This window comes from Marmota flaviventris, chromosome 1 (genome assembly GCF_047511675.1).
Source record: "Marmota flaviventris isolate mMarFla1 chromosome 1, mMarFla1.hap1, whole genome shotgun sequence".
In the NCBI taxonomy this organism is placed as follows: Eukaryota; Metazoa; Chordata; class Mammalia; order Rodentia; family Sciuridae; genus Marmota; species Marmota flaviventris.
The window spans coordinates 216620131-216639034 of NC_092498.1; the positions used below are offsets into that span (position 1 = coordinate 216620131).

Sequence of the window (18904 nt, forward strand, 5' to 3'; positions counted from 1 at the left end):
AGAAGAACTGAGGCACAGAAGGGTCAAATAACTGATCAAATTTACACAGCACTGAGATCTGAACCCATGCAGAACCTGAGATCTTCATGACCTTGACCATCACAGTTCATTTTTGCTCTTGGGGAAGTGTTTCCTAAAATTGAACAAGTTCCCATGATGCTGGGTGGGAATCGGAGGCCTCGGTCCCTGGTCAGACAGACCCCTCTCATCCAGGAGCAGAGCCCTGGGCTCCAACAACCTTCCCTCTGCCCTGTCCAGGTACCTGGGAAAAGAGGATGCCACGATGTCCATCCTGGATATAGCCATGATGACGGGCTTCGGTCCTGACACAAATGACCTCGAGCTGGTATGAGAGGCTCGGGGATGGCGGTGGGGAAGAGGCTGCAGGGAGAGCAGGGGTCCAGGAGGGATTCTTCATAAGCCCCGCCCTTCCCCAGCTGAGCACCGGAGTGGACAGATACATCTCCAAGTACGAGCTGAGCAAAGCCTTCTCCAACAAGAACACCCTCCTCATCTACCTGGACAAGGTCAGCCTGCTAGCTCCCCTGGGAGGTTCCACAGGCACCTGGACCCTTATCTGGCTGCCCTTTTCTTTTGCCTTGACCTTTGTACTCAGGTCAGGCTGGCCCCAGGCTGGGGGAGACAGGGCCAATTGGGTTGGAAGGCAGGAGAGAGAGCATCTGACAAGGGCCCTCAGCTGTCATACTGGGAGCATGTACAGGAGAAGGGTTACATGGTGGGAATGAGCCTAGAGAGCAAGTCCAGAAAACTACACTCCCTGGACCACACCCCACTGTCATGGTGACCAATCCAAGCCCAGGAGACCTGGCCCACTCCTGCAAGATGATCCCTTCCAAAGGTCCTGCCCTGTGACCTAATTATCTCCCTGAAAGGCCCTCGCACCTCAATGCCCTTACACCTGGGAACATGAGTTTGGGAGGGGGAAAGCCACTTGCCAATCATAGCAGGCATGTCAGCAACCAATCAGCAGAGCTCTGACTCCTGTCCAGACCAAACTGCAAGTGGGCAGTGAGAGAAAAGAGAATGGGCCTGCTGCTCGGCCCAGCCTCCTCCTCCTCCCCACTGCCCATACTCCTTATGATGCCTCCATTACTCCACCTCGGCTCTGCCTGCACCCCCTCCAGGGCACCCTGCATGAACCCATGCAGAATCTGAGATCTTCATGACCTTGACCATCACACAGTTCCTTTCTAGCTCTTGGGGAAGTGTTTCCTAAAATTGCACAAGTTCCCATGATGCTGGGTGGGAATCGGAGGCCCTGATCCCCGGGGGATCAGTGACCCATCACATAACTCCTTCCCCTCACACTGACCATCCTCACCTCCTTCCCCCCAGATCTCACACAGCGAGGAAGAATGTCTGTCCTTCAAAATTCACCAGTACTTCAATGTGGGGCTCATCCAGCCGGGCTCTGTCAAGGTCTACTCCTATTACAACCTGGGTGAGCAGCCAAGCTGGGCTTGGGCTCTCAGGTTCCAGGGACCTAGGGTCTGGAGACTGAGGGCTCCAGGGGTCTTAGGGTCCTGGGGACCTGTGAGTTGGGGTTCTAAGGGGCTCAAAGTCCTCCAACAGAAAGATGTAGCTCTGAGGGTCCCATAGATGCATGAGCTGTTGGGGAGAGGAGGGTCCCAACAACCCAGGAGTCAAGATTCTGAGAGTCCCAAGAATCTGAGACTTAGGGATCTGAGGGTTGGAAAAATAGGATCCCAAGGATATTTGGGTTGGAGATTTGAAGTTCCCAGGGCCCAAGGGTCCCAAGGATCAGAAGAGTCTCAGGAATAGAGGGTTGGGGACCTGGCATGTGCAGGCCCTGGGCACTTGGGCACTGGGAATCTGAGTCTGCCAGGCTTGGTCTCTGGGGTGTAGGGCCAGGCCTCTGAGCCCCTCCCCATCACTCTGCCCACAGAGGAGACGTGCACCCAGTTCTACCACCCAGACAAGGAGGACGGAATGCTGAGCAAGCTGTGCCACAAGGACCTGTGCCGCTGTGCTGAGGGTGGGGGCCCTGAGCCACCCTGAGACACCCACCCTAAAGGGGGACCCTGGGAGCCATGCCCTGGGGTCACCAAAAGGATAGGCCCTGGGGCCAGCCACACCCATGGGCAGTGAGCCCTGGGTGAGGAGTGGGGCTCACACACAGTCTCCACCCCCACCCTGCAGAGAACTGCTTCATGCAGCAGGAGGAGGAGGTCACGCTGAATGACCGGCTGGACAAGGCCTGTGAGCCTGGGGTGGACTATGGTGAGTGGGGGTGGGGTGTGTGTGTGTGTGTGTGTGTGTACACACATGAGGGTGCACGTGAGGGTGCACGAGGATGGCGGTGTGCATGTCAGGCCCTGGGCCTGTAGGCTGTGGTGACTAGTGTGTGAGAATGTGTTGCGAAGGGCATAGCCTTGTGGGGAACCATGGTTACCATGGTGGAGTTGGGAGGAAGCTGTGCCTGAGTGGATACTGCTGTGGGGGCGTGTCTGCGGGGCTGCCCTGCATCAGGTGGTGTGTGAGGCTGTGGCTGGAGAGGGCTGTGGATGGGAGCAGCTTTAGGGGCACATGTACCTGTAGTTTCGGGTGGCTGCACTCTGTGTGGCTGCCTGCAACAGCGGCCATGGATGACTTGGAAGGGAGTCACTGGTCATTGTGTATGTGACTAGTTGTGGGTGACTTGAGGTTTGTGTTGTATGAGGCTTTGGTTTTGGACGACAGTAAACTGGAGAAGCTGGGGTTCTGTGCGTGGCTGGGGTCTTGGGCGGCTACAGCTGCGTGCATGCTTGTGTGGGGGGGGTTGTGAGAGGGAGTCGCACATAGCCATGGTTGGACAGGACAGTGCTGTGGACGGCCATGCATCAGCGCAGACGAACTTCTGGGTGTGACTCTACTTGTGGGCGGCTGGAATTGCTTACATGCCTCTGAGCATGACTGTGGGATGGTGACCGAGTGACCACGTGTGGTTGTGTGTTCCTAGGAGGGTTCACTGCAGCTTGCCTGGCTGAGACCCCTCGGGCTCCGCGTGGGGTGGGGAGGGACCCACACGCCCAGGGGCCCGTGCAGGTGAGGGTGTCCCCCACCCCACGGGCAACCTGCCCATGACCCAGGCTTTCCCGCCTCCTCCACAGTGTACAAGACCCGGCTGGTCAGGTCGGAGCTGTCAGAGGACTTCGACGAGTACGTCATGGTCGTGGAGCAGACCATCAAGTCAGGTCAGACACAGCGCCCCATCTCTCTGCCTGCACCCCTCCTTCCTCCCTCCCCTTCCCAGGGCTCAGCTTGGCGCTCGCTCCCCTCCAGGCTCCGATGAGGTGCAGGCTGGGCAGGAGCGCAGGTTCATCAGCCACGTCAAGTGCAGAGAGGCGCTGAAGCTGCAGGACGGCAAGCACTACCTCGTGTGGGGTCTCTCCTCTGACCTCTGGGGAGAAAAACCCAAGTGGGTGTCCTGCGCCTGCGCGAGCCCGCCCCGCCCCGCCCCGCCCCGGGCCCGCCCCCGCCCCGCCCCACCCCGCCCCGCCCCACCCCGCCCCGCCCTGCCCCGGCCCTGTCCCCGCCCCGCCCCGCCCCCGCCCCGCCCCCACCCCTCCCCGGGCCCGCCCCGGCCCTGTCCCCGCCCCGCCTGACCTGCCGCCCCTCCCCCAGCATCCGTTACATCATTGGCAAGGACACCTGGGTGGAGATTTGGCCAGAGGCAGAAGAATGCCAGGACGAGGAGAACCAGAAACAGTGCCAGGACCTGGGCGCCTTCGCCGAGAGCATGGTGGTCTTTGGCTGCCCCAACTGACCACCCCGCAACCCTCCAATAAAGCTTCGTTTGTACTCCACGTCTCCCCAAATCTGGAGTCTTTTGTGAGAGGAAAGGGGCACCTGCCGTCTCCCCTGTTCCCCACCTCCTTCCCTCCAGGGGTCTCCTGCCACCCCGCAGCCTGCCCTGCACCTCATCTGAAGTAAGCCCTAACTCACCTGCCCTCCTGCTGCGTCCTCACCTGAATGCTCACCCCCTTCCCGCCAGCAGCCCCCGCCTCTGCACCCAGTTCTCACCTGCTTGCTTACCTGTGTCCTCACGGAATCTGACCAGTGCTCCCTGCTGAACCCCCACCTGTGCTGTCCTCTGCACCCTCAGCCATATCTACCTGCATTTTGCTTGTCCTCACCTGGCCCGTCCTGAACATCTTCACCTGCATCACCTTTGCAGGTGTCTGTGTTCTGCATGGCCCTCTGGGTCCTCACCCTCAGCCCTCTCTGGATCTCTTCTCTGGGCTCTTTCCAACGTCCTCACCCACATTCTCAGTCACATTTACCTTTTAGGAGCCCTTTCCTCTGAGCTTCACCTGTTCTTCCCAGCACCACAGGCTGCTCTGCCTGTCCCCTCATCCCCACCTGCACCTTGCCCTCTTGCTCACCTGTCTCCTTTGTGTCTGCCCTTCATCTGCAGGTCTCACAGGCCTGCCATTGGCCCTGCTCCAGGCTCACCCCACCCTCTTGGTCCCCACTTAGTAAAGGGCCAGAACTGATTAGTGACTGCTCCAAGGGTAGATGCGCAGGCGGTTGTGCCCAGAGGGGGCGTCAGGGGCTGCTGGCATGTGGGTGGCCTTGGAGGTATTTCTGACTGGAGAGGGGAAGACATGAGTCAGCAAGGGGGAGGGAGCTTGGGCCTGCTGAGGTCACAGCCTCACCAGTGCTGTTGGGAGCAGCAGCCACAGTGGGGCAGGGTAGGGGTGGGGGTGGGGGTGTTTATATGGCAAGTGCCTCTTCAAAGTGCACATCTAGTCCCTTGAAATCTGAATTCTGGGAAGGGCCGGTGCATGGGTGGGATCCTGGTATCCAGCCAGGGTTGAGGTCATCTGGGGAAGTCCCTTTGCTCTGGCAAGAAGGGTGCACAGCCCCTCCCCCTAAGAACTCCATGTCCAGGAATGTGGGGGGATACCACCTCACAGCCCCTAGGCACTTCCTGCTGCCCCCAAATGCCAGAGGTTCGATCAAGGGGGTCCCTGGTGCCTCATTTCCCCTGGGTCCCTGGCTCACCCTGTCACACCCCACCTCCTTGTCCTTCTCTTTCCCACTTTCGCGGCCCTCCTGCTTGTGTCAGGGGATGACAGAGGTGAGTGGTGGGAACTCGAGGTTCAGGGACTAATTCTACAAAGGGAGCCCACTGTGCTCAGCCCTGGATGCCTTTGTTTCCCAAGAAGCAGTTGACCTGCAGCCCTGCCTGGCTTTAGTGGACAGAATATGTCACATTCCTCAGGAAACTACCTGTTATCTGCAGGAGAAATGCAGGTCGGAAATAAGGTTGACAAGAGGAACCCAAGTTACCCCGAAGGGGAAGACGGCTGTGACTCTTTCCACAGACCAGATCCTGGCACTTCAGGATATAAGAATAGTTCTCCCCATAATATCTCTAAGAATGTTGCGTTAAGAATCCTATTAGAGGGGCTGTTTGAATGCTTGCCTAGCATGTGTGAGGCACTGGGTTCGATCCTTAGCACCACATAAAAATAAATAAATAAAATTAAGTCACACTGAACATCTACAGCTATTAATTTTTTTTTTTTAAAAAGAATCCTATTAGAAAGGGTCAGCATGGGGATTTGGAAGTCTGATGTCATCCTGCTGTCAATCAAAACTCAAGAGGCAGATGTGGGGGAAATCTCTGGACACTTCTGTGAATTCCCAATAATTCTGGAGTGCAGACGAGGCTTGTTATCCATCTCCTCTCTGTCCCTTGAGAATGTCCCCTTTCCCTTTTCCTAAACCTTCAATAAACTCATGCCTGTTACTCTGGGTGACATGTCTGAAATCTTTCTGAGTTGATGGAAAGCATCGGGGCTTGAGTGGGGGGGTCTTGCGCTGCCTCAGTTTCCCGGAAGGCCCCGGGGCTGTAACACCATCAGTTCCCTCGGCATCTCGGGAATTCCCTCTTCTCAGGTCATGACTCCTGCTCCATTCAACCTCCCCTTTCATTATTGTCTGTGGGTTTTATTCTTCACATTGGCTGGACAAGAAGGCCCCAGAAGGAAACCTGCGAGACGCAGTTTGCTCAAACCCATCTGCCAGCAGAAGCGGGGATCTGGCTTCACCTCAAAACCCTGGCTTCAGTTGGGGCCATTGTATTCATTTCTTTAACCCTCGGGGGTGTTGGGGGTTGCTGTGCACAGTTCTGTGACCAGCACAGGAGGGATCTTGTGAACCTGACCTTCTGAAAGGGGGGAAGGAGGACAGAAGGGACTCAGCCAGACAGAAATGGAGGAGGGCAACCAGAAAGGTTGTCCCGGCTGGTTGTCCCAGCTGGGTGGAGCATTTGGTCACAGTGACCAGGACCAAAACTGAGGCTGGGGAGGTCTTTGTGGTGGGATTCGCATCTCAGTGGACTTGCAGGTCAGGAATTGGCCCTGGATGATGTTGGGTGGCAGGGTCGGAGATGACCGGTCACCTGAGGAGCCTACACTGAGGTGTCCTGAGAAGGGCTTCTGCCTCAAGGCCATGACATAGGAGGCAGAGCTCCGCCTCCGTTCCCAGCTCCTGGATGCAAGGCCGCACCTCAGGCTCTTCCCAGAGGCCTCCACCTGCTGGCTGCCCCTGCAGATTTCAGGCCTGCCCACACCCACCATCCTGGGAGCTCTTTCCTTAAATACATGGGCCTCTCCCTGTCCAGCTCTCTCCTGTCTCTGTCTGTCTCTGTTTCTGCTCTTTCTCTTACCTCTACCTCTTTCTCTCTTTCTGTCACTGTCCCTCTCTCTTTTCCTCCCTGTCTCTCTTTCTCCCTCTCTTTGTCTCTATCTCCATCCAAGGGTCACTAGAAATGCAGGCAGTTTGGGAGCTTCGAGTTGGCCCTCAATGCAGCTTCCTTCTCTGCTCCAGTAACAACCAAGTCCCAGCAAAGTGTTTGGGCAGGGCCTGGCTGTCCCCTGCAGGGGCCGTCCAGAGGCCAGGCAGCATGGGAGCTGCTGCCTCCCAAGGGAGGTCACACCCATCAGCGCCCAGCAGTGGCTGAAGGGAGGCTCCAACTTGGAGGTGGTGATGAACATGCTTTGGAGGGTGGCCTGGGGTGGACAGAGGCAGAGGCCGCCACCCCAGCAGGGTCTCCAGTCTCACCATCATAGTAGCCACCTGAGCTCTGTCCAGGGCTGCTCAGAAACAGAACCAGCTGGCTTTGACCCATGGGCTGTAATTTGCCCACCCTGTCAGCTCAGTGGGAAGTCACTGGAACATTTTAGGCAGGGGAGGACCTCAAGTTTGAGACCATCCTGGGTAACTTAGTGAGACCTTGTCTCAAAATAGAATACAAAGGGCTGAGGGTGTGGCTCAGTGGTAGGTAACTTGTCTGGCATGCACGAAGCCCTGGGTTCAATCCAAAAAATAAATAAATGAATAAAATCTCCCAGCAACAATTCCATTCCTGGTAAATATACTGAAAACTGGCCCTCAGAGCAGCAGAGGTGCACGCTCCCACTAGCAGTATTCACAGTCCCCAAGGGGAAACATGTCCATCCTCCAGAGAATGGGCATACACAACACGGTCCAGCCTCATGTTCTAAAAGGGAATAGGGCAGTGTAGGAGCTGCCTGGATGCAGACCTTCAAGTCCTGATGCCCTGGGGCACTGGCCAATTATTGCCAGGCCATAATAACTTGGGCATTACCCCAGCTCAGATAACAAGATGTGGCTTCAGGTGTAGGTGTCACCCATGGGGGGTGAGCTACTCACCAATTCCTTTGTAATCCCAGCCCTGGCCTCATTTGAATGGCTTCTCCCCAATAAAAGGATTCATGTGCTCCCCACTCTCTTTCTTGCCTGCCTTGCCCCACTTGTGGGAGCTGTAGCTGAGGAGCACTGAACCCAAAGAAAAGGTGATTTCTGTGTCTGTGTCTTTATTTACTCCCCAAATTTACTTGGAGTGACCCTGACTGGTCCAGTCGTGAGACGCGACAGAGCCGTGAGGCGTGATCCATGCTGCGCTGCCGGGGAGCCTCAGCCACAGCAGCCCATGAATTAACCCTGACACGAAGACGCCGGCTGTTTCCATCTCTGTGAAATGTCCATACAGACAAACCTAGTGCCTGCCCGGGCTTGGGGAAGGGCAGGCAGGTAGGGCCGGCCGCTTAAGGACTCTGGGGCATCCTTTGGGGGCAGAGGAAACCGCTCTGCAGCAGAACGTCATGGACAAGATGTGACCGAGTTGTTCATTTTTAATGGCTTTATGTCATGTAACTTTTGCCCAATAAGACAATCAATACACAAGCAAGCTCACCCTCCCTGGAGGGTGGAGGGTGAATTTTGAGGGGCAAAGACGTGTTACAGGACATCCAGCTGGGAACTCCTGCAACAGTCCCAGGAAGAGGCCAGGCGCCCTGGGCTTCCGTCAGCTGGGGCCTCAAGACGCCGAGGCCCAAACGAGCGCTGCTCTCTCGGCTCAGACTGGAAGGCCTCGATGACAGGGGCAGCCGGCATGGCTTCTGGTGAGCAGGTGGCACCCTCACATGGAGGAGGGCAAATCACCCGTCTCTTCTTCCAGGGGCACCAATCCCATCCTTCATGACCTACTCACCTCCCAAAGTGATTATCACACGCACCTGAATACACACCGCCTAAGACCGCCACTGTGACTTGGAGGGACACAGATGGTCTGTAGCACTTAGCTAGGGGGTGGCAGCAGGAATGGAAACAGGTGGCAGGACTTGCGATCAGGTTTGCAGGTTGAAGTGACAGGGGTGCTGAAGGGTGGGGGACAAGACAGGCGGAGAAGACCACCAGGGCTCCCAGGCCTTGGATTTGGTGAACTGGGTGGACACCCCGACTGTGGACTCCAACTTCAAAATCCACCCTCACACACACACACACACACACACACACGTACCTGTAGGCAAAAACGTAGACCTATGAATGCATGAGTGCACACACGTATACACAAGCACACACCACATCATGACAACCATGCACACACAGAGGTGCACCTGCACACACATATACGTGACCTGAAAGCACATGTACAGAACACGTGTGTGTGCACAACGCTCCACGTGTGCACTTGCTCATATGCCCACACATGTGCACACACATGCACGCACACACTCACACATGCACGTACCTGGATCCACACGAGTGCACACACAGGCACACAGCACAGCGCTCTTTACGCCTCTGCACTCCACAGTGTTTGATTTGTCAGGCTGTCTCTCTCACCCGGGGCAGTAGGAGGTCCACAGGAGCAAGGACCTTGTCCCTCTCATTCACTGCTGTCTCCTGAACCCAGGGCAGTGCGTGGCCCACACGGGGGCTCCGCAGGAAACCTTTGGCCACCAAGGAAACAAAGCCACTGAGAAGGCAGAGCTGGGGCCTCCCCACCCGACCTGCACCTGAGTCACTTTTTCAGATGTCTTTGGAAAGTGTGAGAGACCGCCTCAGTGAGAGTGACAGGGGGCAGGGCCTGGGGGACAGGAAGAAGAGGAGGGTGCGTGGGGAAGGGGAGGGGCTGACCCTGGCATTAAAGGCAGCCCCGGAGCCCAGGGGCGCCTTCTGCAGCCTGCAGAGCCCAGGAGTGTTGGGCAATTGTGGTTTCCTCTGAGCCGAAGCCGCTCAGCGCGGGCCCTACCCGGGCGTCCTGGGACTCGTCTGATTGGACATGGAGGAGACAGTCGTGCGGCCCTCTGTATTTGTGGTGGATGGACAAACAGACATCCCATTCAGGAGGCTGGGGCCGAGCCACAGGAGACAGTGCTGCAGCCCTGCGCGGCTCAGCCTGGCTCTACTTCTGCTGCTGCTGGGCGCGGCGCTGGCCGTCCAGGGCTGGTTCCTGCTGCAGCTTCACTGGCGCCTGGGGGAAGTGGTCACCCGCCTGCCGGTGAGTGGGGCCAGGGGCTGGCAGAGCGGTCTCCTGTGCCATGGTGTGTCTGTCTGTGCATGTGTGAGGGACAGAAAGTGTGTGACCCTGAGTTGCTGCCAGCCCAGGGGAGTCAATGCACTCCTCTGAGCCTCAGATTCCCCTTCTGTAATGGGGGTAAGAGTGGCCGATTCCTAGGGGATGAGGCATGATTTGGGGTACGTGGGGTGCGTGGCAGTGGCTGGCCCAAGCAAGTGCATAGCCGATCAGAAGGGACTCTCGGGCATTGCTTTATCATTAGCCGGACACTCGGCCCTGCATTGAGATTCCCACCTGTCCTCTTAGACTGTCTGGGGCTGGGGGCCTGGATCTCAGTTGGATTCCAGTCGGCCATCCTCATGTTGTGTGCCACCTAGGCACATGCTCGTGCCACAGTGTCCCAGGTGGTCTTGTCCCTCTGTGTCCATGTCCTGTCTCCTGGTCCTCAGCTCTGGTGGCTGCATGTCCATGGGCACACGTCATGGGGACAGTGCTGCCGTCCTGGGCACAGCTACCCACACGTGCACACACTCACCTGCTACACCCCGTGTGCGGATGTGCATTTTGCCACTGTCTCTGCGCCTGTGACTCATTTGGGCCCATCACCCATGCGCCCAAGTGTCTCGGTCCACAAGTGTCCTCTCCCTGTCCTTAAAAGTTGAGATCTGTGCCCTGTCAGGCATCCTGGCTGGTGTCCTTGTGTCCAGCCATCTGGATGTCCATGTATTTTTAATCCAAAAATCTGACATCCTGAATGCTCCAAAATCCAGAAAGCTTTGAGTATAATGTGATGCTTAACAGTTTCAGGTTTTGGACCATTTGGGATTTCTGGATGAGGGATGCTCAACTGATAAAAATCTATGCAAATATTCCCAACCCCCACAACAAAGCTGGAACATTTCTGGCCCCAAGCATTTCAGATAAGAATGTATTGACATACTTGCTCACCTGCATTGTTCACCTAGTAGACCCCTCCACAGTGGGTACTGTGTGCCAGACGCTCTAATGTGCTTTACACAACTTAGTTTATTAAATCCGAAGGGGGCACTCCTCATAACTCCTTTTAGAGAGGGAGAGCGAGTGGTTCAGAGGCTGCTGGGAGGGGTGTGTGTGTGCATGTGTGTGTGTGTGTGTGTGCATGCCCCCATGCACCCACGTGGCCCTAAGTACGCGTCCAAGGGTGGGGTCCATAGTCAGAGTCTGGCTGTGTCATTGCCATATGTCTGAGGGATACTGGGGTGTGGCAGGTACTCACTGTGGGTTCCTTCTGCATTTTAGGACCCAGACGCAGGCTCCAGGGAGAAGCTGAGGCAAGGTGAGTCAGGTCCTGGTTCCCAGGAAGGAGGGGGAATGGTTCCATGCTGCCCCCGCCCCCAGCCCATTGCCCAATGTGATTTGCACAACTGGTCCAAGCCACACAGGTGCCCCTCCCCCTGGCCTGAGAAGCAGAAGTTTGGGTCACTCCGGAAGGGCTGGGGTTGACACAGGGAGATGGTTGTGATGACCCCTAGGAGGCTGACCCTTACCTCTCATTGTCTTTGCCTCTAACCTCTGTCCCTCTCTCTCCAGAGCAGAGATCCCCCCAGGCCAACCCAGCAGCACACCTCACAGGTAAGGGGGACCTAGGTGCTGGTATGCAGCGGGGGTCCAGGGGTTCTGGGAGACCAATGCCCTGCATGTCCAAGCACTCGTTTATTCATTCATTCATTATTTATTCTGGAGTTGCCGTCCTCCCCCGCCCCCCCGGGCTCCATGGATATGTAATGTCCTGGATTGTCCATGGGTCTGTGTCCCAAAACCCCACGGGACACCTGAAACCAAGAGAGCATCACACCCCACACATATCAATTTTTTAAATTTTTTTTCAAATATTTATTTTTTAGTTGTAGTTGGACATGATACCTTTATTTGATTGTATGTGGTGCCGAGGATCAAACCTAGGGCCCCGCGCTTGCCAGGTGAGCGTGCTACCACTGAGCCACAACGCCAGACCACATACCACATTTTTTCCTGTGGATGCACACCTATGACAGAATGGGATTTATAAATTAGGCACAGTGAGAGGTTAACCATAACGAATAACAAAATAGAGCAGGTACAACAATATGTTATAATGAAAATCACTTAAAACCTAAGTTGTTTCTGGAATTTTCCATTTACTATTTGGGGGCTGCAGTTGACTGAGAGTAACTGAAACCATGGAAATTGAGACCACTGATACCGGGGACGAGTGCATTTCTAATTTTGCTGATTTCATAAACCCTCTAGAGCACTACCTCTGGGTCACGCCCTGCCATATGCTTGGCAATTCTGTAAAGTGCTAAGCAAATGCCATTAATAGCTCCATTTTACAGAGGGGGAAACTGAGGCTCAGGAAGTTGAGGCTGCTGGGCCCAGGCATGTCCTGCCTTGGTCTCTGGCTCTGCCACCACAGGTGCTGGCATTGCACCAGGTCATCTTGGCTCTGTGTGGTAGTTTCCTCTTGGTGTTCCCGTTACTTTGCCCCTGGCCTCCGTTTCTCCACGTGCAAAAGCAAATGAGCTGAACGGCATAATGAGCAATTTCCTCTGCTTCCCTGAGCCTCCATTTCCCTCATCTGCAAAGAGGGAATAAAGTGAATCAATCCATACAAAGAGCCTAGCAGCGAGGCAAAGTCTCAGAGAGGGGTGGCCACCAGCCTAGGGTCACCCACAGGAGTGGGGCAGGTGCTGACCAGCTCTCCCCTTCTCCTCTCCACAGGGGCCAATGCCAGCTTGACGGGCAGTGGGGGCCCACTGCTGTGGGAGACGCAGCTAGGCCTGGCCTTCCTGAGGGGCCTCAACTACAGCAATGGGGCCCTGGTGACCACCGAGGCTGGCTACTACTATGTCTACTCCAAAGTGCAGCTGGGCGGCATTGGCTGTCCCCAGGGGCCCACTGGCGGCCTTCCCATCACCCACGGACTCTACAAACGCACCCCTCGCTACCCCAAGGAGCTGGAGCTGCTGGTCAGCAGGCGGTCACCCTGTGGGCGGGCAAACAGCTTCCGCCTCTGGTGGGACAGCAGCTTCCTGGGTGGCGTGGTGCACCTGGACGCCGGGGAGGAGGTGGTGGTCCGAGTGCCCGATGAGCGCCTGATCCGGCTCCGTGATGGCACCCGCTCCTATTTCGGAGCCTTCATGGTGTGAAAGAGTGGACGGACTGGGGACCTAACCCGCAAAGACGTCGACGCGGGCCACAGGGGACCAGAAACCCAGCAGGCAGAGACCCCGGAGGACCCCCAGAGGTGGGGGGTCAGCGGACGCCACTGGGAGGCGGAAGACCCACGCAGACTGCGGAGCTGCCTGGGACAGCAGGACGGGGACTGTGGACGCGGGGTCCCCAGGCCCCTTGCGGGCTGCGCTGATTTGCCTGATATTCAGGAAGAGGGGACGCGGGTATTTATACTTTGGATCAGGGAGAAGGTGGCGCTCGGGGCTCCCGGGATTGGCTGGGGACTCGTACTTTGGGACCTCCCTGCGGTCCGAGCGTGGGCAGAGGATTGATCATAGGACTCTCCACGTGGAGAACTCAGCCCTGCTCCGCCCGTAGTCACAGTCACAGTCACAGTCAGGTCACACACTCTGGGCTCACCCACGGATTTCCAGCGTTGCCAGTTACCATGGTTTCCGGCCCCACCACAGGGTGTTTCCAGCTACCAGGTAGCACCAGCGGCTGGCTGGTCCCCCGCCAAGGACACTGCCACGGGGAACCAAGCACGCAGTCAGCACTCAGGGACGCTTGCTGATTAAAAAAAAGGATGACGGGGCAGTCACTGCCCTGGCCTCATGCGGAGTCCTGCTCAAGGCTCCCCCACCTCCTGATGCCACTCGCCCGATCCACGCACAACTGCACCATCCCACCAAGACCAGTCGCCACCGTCGTGATGCTGCGTGACACACACATGTGATGCAAGCATGCGCCACCCACAGCCGCCCACACCGGTGTCATGGTCACATGTGAGTGTTCATTGCATGCGACATCCACCCGCCACATTGGGGTGAGACCTGGTTCCTCACAGTGACAGACCCCACATCACACACACACAGCCTGAGGTTCCTGCCCAGCCAAGGTTCACATCCTGGGCTTAGCAGGAGACCTCCAAGGGAGTCCTTGGCCCCTTGACCATGGTCCTGGAAATAAATGGCAGACACTGCACCTGGTTCCGTCTAGTTCTTAGGGGAAGACTGGGGATGGAAGGGGGGCAGGTGACAGGCCCAGAGAGCCCCATGGGGCAGGGGAGGTCCTGGGCACAGGGCAGCAGTGGCAGCAGGCGGTGATGCCCAGAGGCAGAAGGATGGACACCATGACCCAGGGAGGTAACTGTGTATGTGAGGAACCTGAACGAAGGGTGACCCAGCTCCTGAGGAAGTGGAGGTGACACTGTCCAGGCAGAGTGACCTCACTAACCATGTCCAGGCAGAGGGACCCCGGCAAAGCCAGCTGGAGGCTGGGAGTGAGAGGGGCACAGGAGATGGCTGGGGGCAGTGAGGGCCTGGGTTCAGATCCACACCTTCCACCAAGGAGCACCTCCTGAGGCAGGAGGGACGTCTTGGCTCCTGGATCTGAGGAGGCAGGCTCCACTCCCGAAGGTGGATCAATGCTTATTATTGTTATTGTCAATATGGTTCATGTCATTGACACATGGTACAGGCGAGAAGGCACTGGGCATGGCCATCTGATGACTCCAAGTCCACTGTGCCACTGCCTGGGGCTGTGTGACCTTCAGTGCGGCCCACAACTTTCCAGTGCCTCAGTTTCCTCATCTGTAATATGGGGGAAGGAAGCGAAAATACTCACTTCCTAGGCTCACTGCAAAGATGGAATCAAATTATTAATTTCATATTATGACACCAGTGGTGTGCCATCAGCAATAAGTGTGCAAGTGCCGTTGGAGAGTCAGACGTGCTATGGAAGGATAGCGTCGGGGGGCACTCTCCACGGGCCGGGTGCCTCGTGTGCACTGTGACTTTATGGAAATACCCAAGCCCTGGGCAGAAGCTCTCATATCCCATCTTTTAGATGCAGAGTCTCTGACCCAAGAGAGGCAGGGCCATCTCCCTCTCCCACAGCACGAGGTGGGCCAGGGAAGCTCTCCACCTCCTTGCCCTGGTGGGCTGGCAGAGGGTGGGGGGCCCCAAGGGCCCAGCCCTAGCCCCCGCCGGAGTTTCCTTTCCTCTCATCATGGTCTTTCTGTTTCCGCGGCTTTGATGAGACCAAGGTGTGGGGGACAGTGAATTTATAAAAGCCACCAGCAGTCACCAACTTCCTCCTGGGGATGGAACCTCTTGCTAAGTTTGGTCTCCACAAGTCATTCTGGGAGGGCTTTGCAGCCTTGAGGAGGAGGAAGGAGAGGAAAAGAGGTGGGTGAGGAGGAGAGGTAGGAGGGGCGGAGGAGAGAGAGGGACAAGGAGGAAGGGGACTCGGGGAGGCCGAGGGGCAGGGGCAGAGCCTGGAGGCTGGACCCCCACTTGGTTTCTGATGAGGAGCAGGGGCAGGAAGCCCCCGGCCCAGGCCACTGACCTACTTTTCAGTTCCGAGAACTTTATCAGTTGCATTTCCTCTCCCACTGCTTGGCTCCACCATGCCATCTTCAAGCCGGGGACCTCGGTCCACCCTCCTCACCCTTCCCCCACCCGGGCAGGAAATCCTCCCCCTTCTCTTCTCTTGCTCAGACCCAGAGACGGGAGACATAGAAATAATGACAATAAAGCAAATTATTAATTTCATATGATGACACCAGGCTCCTGCTGAATGCCACTGAGTTCAGACGCTTGAGAAGTACCGCCGCGGAGCAGCAGCACGGTTCTGACGCTGGGGCAGGCGGCCTGAGTGCCATCCCCGCTGGGCCACCTTGGGACCCATCCTTGGCTTCTCTGAGTGCCACTGTCCTCACCTGTATAGCAGGTTGAACCGCGGCCTCTACCTTTTCCTGGTTTTTGTGACTTGAGCATTTTGCAGAACCTGGCCAGCCATGAGCTCTTCAGTCCTTGGCAGCTGTTCTTTTTGTAAACATGGTCGCTGCTATGTTTTGGACACAAGTCCCCAAAGTTCTGTGTGTACAGTCTTGGTCCCCAGGCTGTGGCACTATTGGGAGATGGTGGAACCTTTTTGAGGGAGGTTCTTAGGTGATTGGGGCACGTCCTCAGGGGAGACAGTGGACCAGACCCCTTCCTTTCCCAGCCACAGGGCGAATGGCTTTGCTCCGTCGCACACTCCTGCTATGATGTGCCGGGACCGGCCCAGATCAACAGGGCCAGTTGGTGATGGAGGAAATCTCAAACTGTGAGCCAAAATACGTCTTTGCTCATTATAAGTTGATTATCTCAGGTATTTGTTATAGCAACAGAAGACTGACTCACAAGGTTGTGATTGTGTGCACGTTCACCTTTCTGATTCTTCTTAGTCGTGACATCAGAGTCCTCACATCCAGAGCCCACGATCACCAAGGGCAATTTTTTCAGGGGGAATTTGTGGCCAATGTTTAAGCATGAGGACATTTTACACATGGGCGAATGCAGACCTCTGGGTTTTCTCGGGAAGGTGGAGACTGTGACCACAGCCCGGCTTGGGTTGTGGCTGTTCCCTTTGGGTAGGGATGGGCTCACCAGCTCAGCGCAGACCACACCCCTGCAGCTGTCTCCCACACGGGGACTGACCGTGTTCCTGCTGCTCATCTAGAGGAACGGTGATCACGCGTTAGAGCTCGTTTCTGGAGTGCTCCCTCCCAGCCAGGTTCTGTGCACGTTCACATGAACCCACTGGACCCCCTGCCCTGTAGGGACGGGGAGGCTGTTGTGATCCTTATTCCATGGCTGGGGAAATCCAGGCACAGAGAGGTCAAGCACAAGGGGCTCTTTTTGTTTATTTTTTTCCTTTTTGATGCATGCACTCGATAAATTGCATGAGTTATTCAGAAGTTTACTAGAAAATCAGCTTTGTGGGAGATGATTTTGCCACTTGTGGGCCAGTGTGACCGTCCTGAGTGTGTCTGGGGCAGGCGGGGCTGAGGCAGGCGAGCCCTGGTATCTTTGGTGTGAGGTCGACTGATTTGTTAATTTTCGACCGACGCTGGGTCTATCGGGACCCACTTGTTGTAAAAGCATCTTGTTTTTCTACCTTTGATGGAGAAGCGTCTTGACACTGGACCCACAGGTCCTGGGACGGGGACCCACACTTCCTAAGGTGGGAAAGGGCCTCACATCACTCTGCTTCCACCACTGTCCTCTGGGACAAGGGAAGATGTTTATTGAATACTCGGGCTGCCTGTGTCCATGTTAGAAACAGGAAGCAGACCCGCTGCTTCCCACGGTTATCTGTGTTGACCCCCGTGGGCATCGAGTTCACAACCCTTGAGTGATAAGATGACAAAGATTGTGACAGGGTGTGGGGCTGTGCGGTTGGTCTTGGAGGTGGTGAGATGGCTAGGGGAAGCCAGGGGGCTCCCTGCAGAAGGGGCAGCCTGTGCAAAGGTCCTGAGGAGCGTCCAGATGGACACGCTGACGGGCTTAGCTGGGGGCCCAGTGTCATTACAGGGTCTTTACAGGAGGGAGGCAGGAGGATCAGGGGGAGAAGGTCCTGTGAGAACAGAAGTAGAGCAGGCAGGAGGGAGGGGAGAGGGGGAAGGGAGAGGGGGAGGGGGAGCAGAGAAGTGGGGGAGGAGGGGACTTGAAAGGAGCGTAGAGACATCCAAGGACAAGGAAGCTGGAGGGTCTGAGCTAGATATGGTGAAGGCAGGGTGGAGAGGAGGGAGCCAGGGTCAGAGGGGCTGGGGTGGGGGTCAGGGAGGACCTTGTCTAGGCCACTAGGGTTTAGGGTTTTATTCCAAGTTAAGTAGGAAAACATGGGAAGAATTTTAAGTTGTTGATGCCTAAAGACTTTTTAAAAAATCTTATTATAGAAACTTACGAACATCCACAAACAAAGAGGGGGAAAGGGTCTAAAGCCACCTGTGGGCCAGTGTGAGCGTCCTGAGCGTGTCTGGGGCAGGCGGGGCTGAGGCAGGCGGCTCCCTGGGTGTCTTTGGTGTGAGACCAAGTTCAGCAGCTCTCAATCCGCCCCCCCCCCCGTGAAGACTTTGTCCACCACCCCTTTTTATATGTTGACCTTGTGTCAGACACCCCCCCCCCATTTCACATCCCACCCAACATTTTGAAAGCATCTCTAAAAGATAGGATCCCTCTCTCCCTCTCTTCATGTAGATGGATAGATGAATCATGGATGGAGAGATCAGAGATAGATAGACAGACAGACAGATAGATAGATCATAGATAGATGGACAGATAGGATCTCAAACTAGGCCCGTGTATCGGAGGCTTGACCCTCAGCCCAAGGTGCTATTGAAAGGTGGTGGAAACTCCAAGAGGTGAGGTTTTAGGTTATTGGGGGGTGCCCTCAAAGGGGACCACAGGGCCGTGGTTCCTTCCACTCTCTCTTTATTTCCTGGATGCCAAGAGGTCAGCAGCTTCTCCACCTCACACTTCCTGCCATGACCTTCTGTCTCACCACAGGCCAAGTGACCATGGACCGAAGCCCCTGAAGCCATGAGCCAAAACAAACCTTTTCTCTTTTTAAGTTGATTCTCCCAGGTATTTTGCTACATGATGGAAGCTGACAGATACACATATATAAAACCATGTAGTCACGATCACACTCAACAAAAGAGCCAAAGTTCCCTAATAATACCAGTTACCCACAGCCCAGCTTCTAGGAGCATTGGTTTCTCTCTCTCCTCCCAGTGCAGCCTAACCCAGATCAAATCTCATGATGCAACTACTAGCTTATAGCAGGGGTCCATAAACCACCATCAGTGGGGAAAATCCTATCCAGTCTCTGCTCTTGTCAGCTCACCAGCCGAGAGTGGATTTTGCATTTCTACATAGTTGAAGAAAATTTTAAAAAATACTAGTCAGGGTCCTCCAGAGAAATAGAACCACGGGTGGGAGGGTATAGAGGCCTCTTCCACTGGAAAAGAAGACTCATCAGAATTTAGGGGCTCAATTGCTCCCAGTTTCCTCAGGGTCTCTC

At 55.9% G+C, this 18904-nt stretch overlaps 2 protein-coding genes across 5 annotated transcripts in view; both read left to right on the forward strand.

Annotated features, from left to right (window-relative positions):
• LOC114084404 (complement C3-like) overlaps window positions 1-3827 on the forward strand; it is a 28762-nt gene extending 24935 nt beyond the window's left edge. The window contains exons 34-41 of the mRNA XM_071603439.1: window positions 259-346; window positions 438-527; window positions 1357-1462; window positions 1928-2017; window positions 2182-2262; window positions 3132-3215; window positions 3304-3439; window positions 3646-3827. Of these exons, the coding sequence (XP_071459540.1) occupies window positions 259-346; window positions 438-527; window positions 1357-1462; window positions 1928-2017; window positions 2182-2262; window positions 3132-3215; window positions 3304-3439; window positions 3646-3787 (817 nt within the window). The 3' untranslated portion in view covers window positions 3788-3827. The remainder of the gene's footprint in view (window positions 1-258; window positions 347-437; window positions 528-1356; window positions 1463-1927; window positions 2018-2181; window positions 2263-3131; window positions 3216-3303; window positions 3440-3645) is intronic.
• Window positions 3828-9503: 5676 nt separating this feature from the next.
• Tnfsf14 (TNF superfamily member 14) overlaps window positions 9504-18904 on the forward strand; it is a 31021-nt gene continuing 21620 nt past the window's right edge. For 3 of the 4 annotated variants that reach the window (XR_003585107.2, XR_003585105.2, XR_003585106.2), the window contains exons 1-4: window positions 9504-9841; window positions 11138-11174; window positions 11429-11470; window positions 12599-13836. Coding sequence is in view for 1 of the 4 variants with exons in the window: in XM_027952485.2 (XP_027808286.1) it covers window positions 9623-9841; window positions 11138-11174; window positions 11429-11470; window positions 12599-13026 (726 nt within the window). In the remaining 3 variants the exon portion in view is untranslated. Of the gene's footprint in view, window positions 9842-11137; window positions 11175-11428; window positions 11471-12598; window positions 14036-18904 lie in introns of those variants that run through there. The other variant, XM_027952485.2, reaches the window with a different exon arrangement.